Source organism: Prionailurus viverrinus, chromosome B4, assembly GCF_022837055.1.
Source record: "Prionailurus viverrinus isolate Anna chromosome B4, UM_Priviv_1.0, whole genome shotgun sequence".
In the NCBI taxonomy this organism is placed as follows: domain Eukaryota; kingdom Metazoa; phylum Chordata; class Mammalia; order Carnivora; family Felidae; genus Prionailurus; species Prionailurus viverrinus.
Window position 1 is genome coordinate 76,471,505 of NC_062567.1, and position 13,785 is coordinate 76,485,289.

At 38.6% G+C, this 13,785-nt stretch overlaps 1 protein-coding gene across 2 annotated transcripts in view; it reads left to right on the forward strand.

The window, feature by feature from the left end:
• EIF4B (eukaryotic translation initiation factor 4B) overlaps nt 1-13,785 on the forward strand; it is a 54,009-nt gene that overhangs the window by 26,940 nt on the left and 13,284 nt on the right. For both annotated transcript variants that reach the window (XM_047864945.1, XM_047864946.1), the window contains exons 5-9: nt 5,353-5,490; nt 6,534-6,742; nt 9,709-9,825; nt 12,206-12,260; nt 12,910-13,044. In XM_047864945.1, the coding sequence (XP_047720901.1) occupies nt 5,353-5,490; nt 6,534-6,742; nt 9,709-9,825; nt 12,206-12,260; nt 12,910-13,044 (654 nt within the window). The remainder of the gene's footprint in view (nt 1-5,352; nt 5,491-6,533; nt 6,743-9,708; nt 9,826-12,205; nt 12,261-12,909; nt 13,045-13,785) is intronic.

Consider the following 13,785-nt stretch of genomic DNA (forward strand, 5'->3'; position numbering starts at 1 on the left):
ACTGATACCTTAGGACATGTCTTGCTAACAAAATAAAGCACAGATGATCACAGACACAGTTCAAAGCTATGGTGGCTTGATGCTGAGTATAGTTCTGAGGGAACAAGCTTGGATGTGCCACTCTCAGTTGGAAGTGTGCTCTGCCTCTATAATGGCTCACTGGAAAACAAATCCTGAAAGCCATTTTCGCTTTTTTTTTTTTTTTTGTAAACAGGTTTAGGTTTTTGTTTTTTAAGTTGTTGTTGTTTTTTAATGTTGAGAGAGTGTGCATGCACAAGAGGGGGAGGGGCAGAGAGGGCGGGGCCACAGAATCTAAAGCAGGTTCCAGGCTCTGAGTTGTCAGCACAGAGCCCAAAGCAAGGCTGGGTCTCAAACTCACAAAACGGGAGATCGTATCCCGAGCACTCAACCAACTGAGCCACCCAGGTGCCCCTTTGCTTTTGGGGTTTGTTTGTTTTGTTTTTGTAAGAGCAAAAATCCTCTTTGGATTTCTTTTGGTTAGGGAAAACAGGTAACAGTCTAAATCATAAAGGCAAAGTGACATAATGCAAACTTTTGAAAAGTGAGGGCTACCTGTATTACCTATCTTCAGATCCCATCCTCTACCATATATTTGTTACTCTGGGAGTAGGATACCCAGATTCAGAAGGCCAAGATTAAAACTCATAAAAATTCAAGGACAAAAACAGGAAGTAGTGTCAAAGTAATACATAGTGTTTCTTTCTAACGTCATTTTAAAAATATATATATATACATATAAATACATGTATATATATGTATACATATATAAAGCTTGAAACAGTTTTAAGGTATAATTCACATACCATATGTGTGGCTTGATAGACTACTCTGCCACTTTGTATTAGTCTCAGAACATCCTAGAATGCATTCACTTTTCATGATGGAGAAAGAATTGATGAGTATTGTTTTTAAAAAACAAGTGCATGTTTCTAATTATGTGTAAGTACACTTAAAAGGGCACGCACCAAAGTCAATTTGAATTTTTATAGCTCTTCACTTACAGAAAGGTTCTAAGTTCTTTGTGTAGTGGTTAGCATGATGCGTATTGGGTGCTTGCTTTATATATTTTATGTAAATGACCAAATTGAGTGTGGAAAAGTAAGGGGAAGATGATAGGGCATTTTGCTAGGATTGTGTCCGTGTGAAGCAAGTTGAGTCATGTAACAGAACTGGTGGTTGAGGTGGTGAAGCTTAGGAGTTCTGACTTGGTTTTTATTCTCTACTATGCTCAGCTATAGTGCAGTAAAGGTGAGGCTGCTTAACATCATGATATTGCATTGTGTGAAACCTCTTGTCATGGGTGGGCTCTAAACAGCAGTGGAATTAGTCTAGTTCTAGGCACTCTGGTTTAGGTGTTCTGATTGCATTTGTACAGTATTGTTTCTTTAAGGAAACATTTGTTAGTCACTAATTCATTTTTAATTTTGGAGGGTTTGGCAAGACTCACTACCCAGAAAGAAATGCCTTGCCTATTAGAAGTCATTTCTCCCACCATCTGTTTCTTGCTATTTACAACTATTCTGAACATTTCATATAAATTAAGTCATATGATACAGGGACTTTTGTTACTAACTTCTTTCATTTAGCATATTTCCAGCATCCATCCATATTGGTGGATTTATGGGTACTCATTCCTTTCTGTTGCAAAATCTATTGTATGAACATCTACATTTTATTTATCCATTCATTGTTTGATACGAGTTTGGGTTATTTACAGGTTTTGCCTATTATGAATAATGCTGCTGTGATCTTGTACAGGTTTTTATGACACTTCCTGATTTCTTAGTCTGTAGCTACTAACATTCAGAATTGATAACCCTATAAAATAAGTGGGACTTAGTCTGGCAAGATCTAAAATTAAGAAACTTAAGTTTTGACAGAGCCTTATCTGAACATTAAGAGCTTTCTAAATTCTTCTTCCTAAATAAGAAATAAGAGTTAAAGATGCAGAAGTAGGACTGCATTGTATAACAAATAAGCTTTATTGCTTATAGTGCTTTAAGGTGTCCTCTTTTGAAATAAAGATGTAGCAGCTAGTCAGTAATTTTGTCACTTCAGTATCTGTGAGTTGGTATTTTTAGTAAAAGAATGGAGTGATAGCAGGAAGACATTCTGAGAAAACTAAAGGAATCCTGTTTGGGTTTTTTTTTAATGTTTTTATTTATTTTTGAGACAGAGACAGCATGAGCAGGGGAGGAGCAGAGAGAGAGGGAGACACAGAATCCGAAGCAGACTCCAGGCTCTGAGCTGTCAGTACAGAGCATGATGCAGGACTCGAACTCACGGATCATGAGATCATGACCTGAGCCGAAGTCGGACGCCCAACTGACTGAGCCACCCAGGCGCCCCAAGGGATCCTGTTTTTTATATGGGGCTAACATTCCCTTTAGTTTGTCCTTTTATTTATTGATGTACAACCCACTTAAACCAGTGGTTCTCAATCAGGAGACAATTTTGTCTCACAGGGGTAATTTGACAGTGTCTGAAGGCATTTTTGGTTGTCACAGCAGGGTGGGGGTTTTGGTACTGGCATCTGATGAGTAGAGGCTGGAGATGCTGTTAAACATCCTGTAGTACACAGAACAGCCCCACCCCAAAGAATCACCTAGCCTAGAATGTCAATGGTGTAGAACTTGAGAAACTCTAAGAGTCAAGTTGATCAGTTGTATTATTTTTTTTATTAAGCAGTCTCCCCATCTAGTGCGGTGCTTGAACTCACAACCCTGAGATCAAGACCTGATCCAAAATCAGAAGTCGGATGCTTGACCGACTAAGGCACCCAGGCATCCCTAGTTGTATTTATTTATTATAAGAAACCCTGTTTATCAAGGAAACAAATGTTTGGTTTCTTGTTTAAGGACTTGTAGACTTAAACGTTTTTGAAAATGCTTTCTTCTAAGCTCTTTTATTTAATCTATATGAGTATATAAAGTACCTAGTGCTTGTTCGGTAAATTGTAGTAGTAATTAAGTCAGCAGGCAGAGGACTTAATAACATTTTTGAGATGTGTGTTTTTCTCCCTTAATCCATGTAGGTTTGGCCTTAAATAATTGGGACACTTAATTGTCTATTACTATTTGAGGTGGTTGGTTTAACTTTTTAACCCAATTCGCATCAGATTTAAAGGAAATTAAGAGTTGGACCAGTTCAATCATGTGGCAAGGGATTGATAAACCTGGAACATTAAACAATGCTTTACTTACACAGAGAATGCTGTTGAAATCCTAAACATGTCATGGGCCCAGGTATTGGATGAGCAAAGGGCATGGAGGATTTAGATAACATCGTTTCTCAGTTAGTGGAGTAAAATAGTGGAACAAACATTGGCACCCACTTTAGTTGACTGATTTTACTTCTTAAGGGCCAGTTAATTCCTTTAAATCTGTTTATATTTTGACTAAGTCAGTGCTGCTACTAGATTTAAAGAAAGATGAATTACAGATCTTGTGAAAGAATTTTAGCTTGTCTTTAAATGAAGACCATCCATAATCTGGTGATTTCTCAACCAGAATTTTTTGGAGGGGACAGCAAAAGAACCCAAGGGAAAGAGACATATGTGATTTAAAAAGACATTCTGAAATAAACAGTGCTTTAATTATTTTTAGTTGTGATGTTTATTTTGAAATTTCCAGTAACATTAAAGCAGAGTATGAGATGTGTTGGTCAAGAGTCACGGGTTTAAAAAAAAAAGTCAAGGGCTAAAGTTGAGAAACTACGATCTAGAAAGTTGGTATAAGCCAAAATCAGACCAAAGAACAGGCTAATTCCAGATTTCTGCTGTTTTTGGTATTAGATATACATACAGAACAAAAGGGACAGAGGTGCTTTAACCAAATTATTTTTATGTTGAACTTTACTTCATTGTATGGACTGACCATCAGTTCTATTTTTATTTCCCCAGTGACCAGTCAGATTAATAATTTGGTATTAGCTGATGATACTAGGTTAAACCCCATGAGGGTAACAAGGATCTCTAGCTAGCATCATATTAGTCCCCAACACTGTTTTGAATTATAGGATATGGAAAAGACAAAAATAAGCATTCCACCTCAGAGGTATGCTTTCTGTCTTGTTCAAATTTGCTTGTTAAAATTTTTCCTAGGCCTTTTGCATAAAGCTAGGGGCAATATCAATGCTATAGGACCCTTCTTAGTGCGTCCAGAGGCTGTTCATATCATTCATAGCAAACAGGTCATCTTTATTTCCTGAAAGTTGGATTTTAAAGAAAGGTGCTTGGTGAGAGCAACCTTCAGTTAAACAAATGGTTGCATCATGTTACAAATTTTTAGTCTTCTTGGACTGAAAATTAGATGAGAATGGCTCTTCTGCATTAGCTGTTGATAGATGCCATCTCAGAAGAGGTTCTGAGAACTAGATAGAGAGTCAAGGTTAGTCCACTAAATAGAACCATTTGGAAATTCCTAAAGATTTCATAAACACAGAACATTCAAATGTGTTGGGTCTTAGGGGCTTCTTATGTTTTACCTCTAGTGCCCTATCTCATCTTCAATGTGGTGTTAGGGTAAAGAAGGAGAGAATTTTTTTTCCTAGAGGGCAGGGAGATCCAATTTTGTATAGTCTTAATCATCCCCCCCCCCCCCCCCGCCCCATTACACACACGCACACACAATAGAAATACTAAAAGGCTTCTTAGAGGCTGGGCCTCCTGTGGGAAGAGCCCTAGATTTGGTATCCAAAACCCTGGGTTTAATTCTAGCTCTGCTATCTAATATCTCTGTAACTGTAGGATAGTCATGTAACCTCTCTGAGACTTAGTTTTCTTTTTTGTAAATTGATAGTAATGATTCCTACTTTGTGTGGTTATTTTACAAGTATCAAACAATCCTCATAAATACCATTCAGAATATGTTATTAGGGGTAGGAGTTTTGTTTTAGTTCTTTGTATACCAGAAGCTACAAATGTAGTTACCTGTCTTAAACCCAAGTAGTTACTAAATTAAAATTTTCAAATGATACACGAGTGAATATAGTAGAAAATAAAAGGTTGCCCCCATCCCAGTCTTAATGTTGAAAATCTTTTGTTGTTGTTGTTTTGTTTATTTTTGAGAGAGACAGTGCAAGCAGGGGAGGGGCAGAGAGAGAGAGGAAGACCCAGAACCCAAAGCAGGCTCCAGCCTCTGAGCTGTCAACACAGAGCTCTATGTAGGGCTCGAACTCACGAACTGCAAGATCATGACCTGAACCAAAGTACGATTTCTAACCGACTGAGCCACCCAAGGCGCCCCTATGTTGCTTTCTTTTCACAGCGCATTGTACAACTCTTTTAAATACCCAAGTAATGGTAAATAATCTTTTGCTTTTTTAAAACAGCAAAAAAGAAGAATAAGAAGGGGAAAACTATCTCCCTAACAGACTTTCTGGCTGAGGATGGAGGGACTGGGGGAGGAAGTACTTATGTCCCCAAACCAGTCAGCTGGGCTGATGAAACAGACGACCTGGAAGGAGATGGTAATTTTTTTAGTTTCCATCACGCTTGAAATTTTCATTCTCTTCTGAGACAAAACTCATTCCATAATAATGGTTCACACATGTAATCTGAAAGGAATTTAATTGTTTTGTAGAACCTTAGGTCTAAGTTTGTGTATTTCATAGAATTTTAGGTTTAGGCGATAAGAGTTCATGATGAGGGACTGAAATTGTGATTCAGGAGAACTTAGTACTAGTTCTCCCTCTTGTTAACATACTTTTCTCAAGGCTTTTAATCCTCATTTTCATTGGAAAAGTTAGGGACTAGATTACTAAAATTGTATGATATCCTGTTATTACAGCATAATCTATAAGCTGTTTATACCCAGAGTTAAGGAATAATTTGTTCTAGGAACTATTTTTATGAAGGCATGGGTAAACAAAATGGTCTGAGGAAGAGGATGGAATTGAGTTGTTTTTTGTAAAGAGGGGGATCAACCATAAGGAAAACACTTTGTCCACCCAAAAAGTTAGGAATATGAGAGTTGTCAATAATGTTTAAATACATTTGGAATGAGAGGGACCTTGGTTTGAGTCCTACCTATACTAGGATTACCATCTACTACTCTGCCATCTTTGTAATCTTCGGCACGTTACTAAATCTGAAATCTGAGTTTCCTTTTCTGTAGAATGGGAACAACCTCACAGGGTTGTTAAAAAGATAAGATGGGATATAATGAATATAAAATACCTGCACACAGTAACATTCCATAAATAGTTGATACTTTTCTTTGCTGTATAAGGAATAAGAGTTACTATGATTCTGTTCATAAAAAGCCTGGGTCTTTAAAGGTCTCTAGAAACCAAGAGACAGTGAATACTGAGTTTTTTGCATTGCTAATCTGATACTGACATTTCAGAAGCATTTTCTCTGTGTAAAATGCATTTATTTAAGTGCCTTTTTATCTGTTTTTTTCCTGGTGTGGCTTATTTAATAGTGGGTACTTAGCATGGATCTTTTTATTCTCCAGCAGCAGTGAGGGGAGTTTGCTCTGATTTCTTAAACATCCACTTTTCTATCCTAGTTTCAACCACTTGGCACAGTAACGATGATGACGTGTATAGGGCACCTCCAATTGACCGTTCCATCCTGCCCACTGCTCCACGGGCTGCTCGGGAACCCAATATCGACCGGAGCCGTCTTCCAAAATCGCCACCCTATACTGCTTTTCTAGGGAACCTGCCCTATGATGTGACAGAAGATTCCATTAAGGAATTCTTTAGAGGATTAAATGTAAGTGTAAAGGTTTACAGCAATTAACTCAATATGGAGAGTAGCAAATTGGCAGTGACCAAGTCTGAATTTCTAAGCTGAGAAAGATTCTGAGGTTGTGTCTAGACTTGGAAGAAATGGGTATATAATTGACTAAGTGGTGTTTAGACCCTTTGGCTGAAAATATTCTCATCCCACACCAATCATAATCTCAGTCTTATATCTTATTGATACAGAAAGAATCTCTCAGGAACCTATACCTCTTCTCATTAAGAATCTTAAAAGTGATGGGGGGTGGGTATTGAGGAGGGCACCTTTTGGGATGAGCACTGGGTGTTGTATGGAAACCAATTTGACAATAAACTTCATATATTGGAAAAAAAAAAAATCTTAAAAGTGATATACCCAGAGGCACCTGGCTGGCTTAGGAGCATGGGACTCTTCATCTTCAGGTTGTGAGTTCAAGCTCCACATTGGGCACATACATTACTTTTTTAAAAAATGATATACTCAGTTGTTTTGAAAGGTGGAAAGCTCCTCTGAACTCAGTCATTCTTCAGGCTTCTATCAAAATCCTTTTTTTAAGATTTTAAGTAATTTTTCCACCCAACATGGGGCTCAAACTCAACCCCAGGATCAAGAGTCACATGCTCTACTGACTGAGCTAGCCAGGTACCCCTCAAAATCACTTTTCAATGTTTGATATGAATACTTGCAGCTAAGAAGGTATGTAATTTTTATTTTTTTAATTTTTAGTGTTTTTTTAACGTTTTTTAACTATTTTTGAGAGAGACAGAGACAGCATGAGCGGCGAAGGGGCAGAGAGAGAGGAAGACCCAATCCTAAGCAGGCTCCAGACTCTGAGCTGTCAGCACAGAGCCTGATGTGGGGCTTGAACCCACAAACCACGAGATCATGACCTGAGCCGAAGTTGGAGATGTGTAATTTATATTAATGATAGTGTGCTAAAATTATTAAGGGTTCTGTGAGCTTGGTGCCACATATAGTGGAAATCACGGTGATTATAGGCCATCTTAAAAAGCTTAAGAGAGGATGTTTGGAATGCTGATCTAGAAGATTTCAAAAAGATGGAAAAGTGAGTATAGAGGTGCTCAGGAGAAGTCCTTTTTCCAAACTTGGATTTAAAAATACTTAAGACTGGGGCACCTGGATGGCTTAGTCAGTTAAATGTCCAACTTGGATTTTGGCTCAGGTCATGATCTTGCGGTTCATGAGTTCCAGCCCCACATCGGCCTCCATGCTAACAGTGCACAGCCTGCTTGTGATTCTCTCCCTCTGTCTCTCTCTGCACCTCCTCCACTCGCTCGCTCTCAAAGTAAACTTTAAAAAAATAAAATACTTAGGACTTGGGGTACTTAGCTGGCTCAGTCAGAGCATGCGACTCTTGATCTCAGGATTGTGAGTTTGACACCCCACGTGGAGGGTAGGTTTTACCTTTGTTTGTTTGTTTGTTTGTTTGTTTTGTTTTAAGGTGCATTTCCTTTAAAGATCTACTCTCTGCATGGGGCATCTGTGTGGCTCAGTCTGTTAAGCATCCAATTCTTGATTTTGGCTGAGGTCATGATCTCATAGTTGTGGGTTCAGGCCCCACATTGGGCTCTCTGCTGGGCTTGGGATTCTGTCTCTCCCTCTCTCTCTGCCCCTCCCCTGCTTGTACAAGCTCACTTGCTTGCTCTTTCTCTCAAAATAAATAAACTTTAAAAAAAAAAAAAAAGATCTATTCTCTTCTTACTTTGTTTTTTGACTCCCTTCCTAGATCCTCTTCTCTGCAGTGGGCCACCAACTTCAATGGGTACTTTTTCTGATGTGATTTTTTTTTTTTAAGAGTTTATTTTTAAGTAATCTCTACATCCAGTGTGGGGCTTGAACTCACAACCCTGAGATCAAGAGTTGTACACTCTACGAATTGAACCATCCAAGCACCCCACAATGTGATGATTTTTTTATTGCCCCTACAAATCATCTTCTCTGTACAAATACGTAGTACAGCTAGAAGGCTGACCTGTTTTTGATTTTACTTTCTTGGCCTCTTCTGTAGAATGCTGAATAATAACCTCTGACCCATTCAAGCTTTTCACTGAATGCTTTAGAACTGGTCTGGAGTTACTTCTCCCTTTCATAGTTTGTTCTGCTGTATTCAGGAGTTGAGTTAAACTAGAATTTAAAGAGACTGTAACAAAATGTGTATCTCAGGAGCCAGAGTAAAGTATCAGATCAGTGATGCAGAAGAATAACTTGAATACATGCGAAATACTAAAGAAAAAAGTTAAAGGGTGAGAAAATATGTGGAAGCCATCAAAAAGATGGTCAGAAGATAGAGGTGTTTGAAAATGGTTCTAAAATTGGAAATGAAGAGTACGTACCCTGTTGTAAATAATAAAAAAATTTGTGCCAGGTAAAATTCTATGAAACTTTAAAATGAGGAATTCTGCAAACCTACAATTAGAAAACACAAGGTAACCTCAAAATAAAACCAGGTCAATGTAAATTCTTCTTGTATTTCAAGAGTAAAAATTCAGTAGTTTGCCATCTCAGAATTCAATAGAGGGAGTAAGGCTGGTGGGAGTTTATAATCCAATGTTTGATTCAGCCAAGGATGGTTAGTATACGAAGACAATAACATTTCTCAGATAATTAAGTCTTTAAAAAATAGACCACCTAGAAAACAACTAAAAATTAGACCTGTAGAATGAGACAGAAGTCAGGGATACAGGGACTACTCTGAACTCATGTTAATTTTTTTTTTTTTTAAGGGTTAATTTCGTACTGTTCTAATTGAAAAGGTCTGATGGCATATAGTGAAGTCTCTCTCCTATCCCTTTGCCCCAGTTTTCCTCCTGGAAACCACCAGGTTCTTCTTTGTGAATTCTTCAGAGAAATTCATTGCATGTGCAGTGATTGGGAGGGTGGGGGAAACAAATGAACGAGAACACTTAATTGGGAAATCTGTTTCTTTACTCCTTCAGATCAGTGCAGTGCGTTTACCACGTGAACCCAGCAATCCAGAGAGGTTGAAAGGTTTTGGTTACGCTGAGTTTGAGGACCTGGATTCTTTGCTCAGTGCCCTGAGCCTCAATGAAGAGGTAAAATAAATAAGGTGGGGAGTTTGAGGGTGGGAGCTAACCAGTCTTACACTTATCAATATATTTTTGGTCGGGTCACTGGCTGTTTCAAAGATTGTCATAGTATCTATGACAGAAAAGCACCGTGTGACACTTAACATTCAACATCTAGCAAGTCGTACTTCACTTGAGCAAACTCCGTAGGCCCCAATCATTCAGGGAGGTACTTAGGTGGAAAATTATAGAAGAAACCCACCACACCAACTCTTTTGTTGTTGGTGGTGGTGGTTTAATGTTTATTTATTTTGAGAGAGAGACAAAGCACCAGCAGGGGAGGGGCAGAGAGAGAGGGAGACACAGAATCCAAAGTAGGCTCCAGGCTCTGAGCTGTCAGCACAGAGCCGGACTCCATGCAGGGCTGGAACTAAAGAGCAGTGAGATCGTGCATGACCTGAGGGAAAGTCACTCAACCAACTGAGCCACCCAGGCATCTCCACTACACCAGGTCTAATAGAAGCTCTCATTTGTTGATTCAGAGCTTTGTCTCCGCTCTCATGGCTTTGCTTTTTCAATATAATCTGACCAGATCAAGGCAGATAGAAAAAATCATGTATATCAATTTAGTGTTAAAAGGCATTATCTGGTTTTCAGGGAAGTTAATGTTTTTTTTATGGTTGTAAAGAGTTTGGAAACATTTCTCAGTGGAATGTCATTTGTAATACATGTTCCTAGGAGTCTCTTAAAGGAAAATGACAGTGAACACTCAGTTCTGCTTTTTTTTTTTTTTTTTTTTTTTAATTTTTTTTTTTTCAACGTTTATTTATTTTTGGGACAGAGAGAGACAGAGCATGAACGGGGAAGGGGCAGAGAGAGAGGGAGACACAGGATCGGAAACAGGCTCCAGGCTCTGAGCCATCAGCCCAGAGCCCGACGCGGGGCTCGAACTCACAGACCGCGAGATCGTGACCTGGCTGAAGTCGGACGCTTAACCGACTGCGCCACCCAGGCGCCCCTCAGTTCTGCTTTTTAACATTGCCCATAGATGTTTTTCTATCCAGATATGCCAGCAGTGTAGTAGAGGAGATTTAGCTGTTAATACATGAGGGGGGTGTGGGGATTAAATCTAATTATAATTACAGTCATTTGAGTGATGGGTGCCATGTAGTGATTCTTAAGCTAGCACAAGCAGGATATTAAAGCATTCGGTTACCTGTTAGTAACAGAAGTTTCTAGTCTAGGACCTGCTTTTTTTTTTTTTTTTTTTTTTCCCCTCCTCTTTTTTACTTCTAGTGACTAGAAATTAAATTATATCTGGGAAGGAAAGGGGCTCTTTTTTCCATTTTAATGCCAGAAACCCCTCACTTCTTGAGAAGGTAGTTTGTCAAAGTGCAGATTTGGGCCATTTGTGCCATAATTCTATGGTCCAGACCTGCCACTTGGCACAATTGAAATCAACACCTCTCAAAATATTTTACCTGTGTCATAATTGAGTTACAGCCATGAAAATCTGAAGTAAATGTCAAATAGGAATAATAATCTAGGTATATAAGTTAAATGTATATAAAGCTTAGTTCCAAAGTTTTTCTTTTCAGATCATTTTTAGGTTTTATTAACATTACTCCTTTTTAACTGTTCTATCTGGATAAGGGAAAGAATACCATACAGTTATCTGAAGTTTGTTGAATTATCTATTATGTAAAATGCTGTCATGGTCCAGACTTAGGGGTTTCTTTGTTTCTAGAGATTTCGTCATAGTAGTGTTTAATATAATTCTGGGTGTTTGTAACTAAAATTCACTGTTATCCTTCTTCAACTGTAGATTCTACTGGGAAATGAGGAAAAATCAGCAGTAGAATTTATTGGGTTCAAAGTGTATAAATAAATAAATAATGATGTGGGAAAGGGAAGTCAGAGGGTATCCTGGAGGAACTGATTTATCCAAAGGTAATATTGAGTGAAAGAACTTGAGATAATAGAGACAATGCTTTATGTACTGTTGCTGGTGCATATTAGGGGCTCTATAAATGTCTGAGTGAATAATTGCTCTGGACCCAAATATGCCTTTTGTTTAGTTAGTTGCCTGGGAATTATTTCTTGATAAATTGCCTTTGATAGTTAAAAGGCTCATTTTATAAAGTATATATATCTTTATAAAAATGGCTAATTGATGTGGCATTGATACAAGCCCAACTTAAATCTGTTAATTCTAAGGGATTATTTCAGTTTTCAAGTCTTTGTAAAGGATTCTTTAGCCAACAAATTGGAATGTTGGCTAGATTACAGTGTTTTTCCTTTATCTTCCTTCCCCCAGTGCTTCTGCTATGCCCAGACGTTCAAGGTCACTCATAGGATTTGTGCATAATGGGGCAAAAGGTTGGTTAATGTGGTCCTATCCTCTCAGTCTCTAGGTAACAGGAGAATTCGAGTGGACGTTGCTGATCAAGCACAAGATAAAGGTAAGAAATCTGATAGAAATCTTCCTGTTTTGTTTTGGTCCTAGGATGACAAAGCAGAGGTGCCTGTTCCCAGAAAATTTTAATAGAGATGCAGAGCAGTAGGCCTGCCTGAATCTGGAGCACTAGTTGCCAGTTAAGGATGATTTTGCTCAAGGGGGCATTTGTCAATGTGTGAAGACCTCTAGAGTTGTCAGAACTGGGAAGTGCTACTGACTCCTAATGGGTAGAATCCAGGGATTGCCGCATAAGACACAGCAAAGAATTACCCACCCCAAAATGATGGAAAGACCCTGATTGATCTAGAGGAACGTTAAATATGTAATAAATAGATTAGGTGTGCCTAGCAGCACAAGAGGGGCCTCATTCATATGTATTTCAGAGGTTCCTGGCCTGTACACAGAATGAGACCTATAGGCATTAAACTTCATGGTTAATTAAATAAACCATGAGGTTTAATACTTACCATGAGGAAGTGAATCACTCAGTTAAGTTGAAGAGTGCGCTTTACGATGATGGGGCATCAAAGTTGGGACAACTTTGTGATGATATGAGGAAGAAATACAGTATGTTGGGGGAAAGCTCTGTGCATGTGACAAATAATCAGGCAAAAGTTTTTGTGGGCTAACTTGTTTTTATTTTATCTCTATAGACCGGGATGATCGTTCTTTTGGCCGAGATAGAAATCGGGATTCTGACAAAACAGATACAGACTGGAGGGCACGTCCTGCCACAGACAGCTTCGATGACTACCCGCCTAGGAGAGGCGATGATAGCTTTGGAGACAGTAAGTTCATTTTTATAGAGTGAGTTTCTTCTGTGTTCTGAGAACTGTTTTGTAATAGGACAGATATGTCAATGTAAACGATCACATTAGCAGAAAGGGAGTAGGAGATACAGAAAAAAATTTTATGATCTTCAAAAGAATTGATAGATGCAGAAAAAGAATTTGATAAATTTATAATTAAAAAAAAAACACAGAATTTGGGGGTGCCTGGGTGACTCAGTGGGTTGAGCATCTGACTTCAGCTCAGCTCATGATCTCACAGTTCGTGAGTTCGAGCCCCATGTCAGGCTCTGTGCTGACAGCTTGGAGCCTGGAGCCTGCTTCAGATTCCCTGTGTGTGAGAGAGAGAGACACACACACACACACACTGCCCTTCCCCCGCTCACACTCAGTCTCCCTCAAAAATATACTAACATTAAAAAAATTTTTTTTTTAACCTTGCCAAAGATTAGGCGGGAGATTTCACTCTCTTTAGGAAATAGTTGTTTATAAAGAAACCCAACAGATCTTACAAAGTAAGGAACTATAAAAAAGTTCGGCAAGATTGCTGGGGTAAGAACATTACACAAAAATTGGTTGCATTACTAGCAGCCAGCAGTCAAAATGGAATTTTTTAAGACACCTTTCAAAATAACAGAAAATTCGTTCTCTTCAAAGATACTAAATGTTTACCCTGTACCTGATAGTGTTCAAAGCTCAGGATATAGCAGTGAACAAAACAGACGAGGGGTGCCTGTGGGT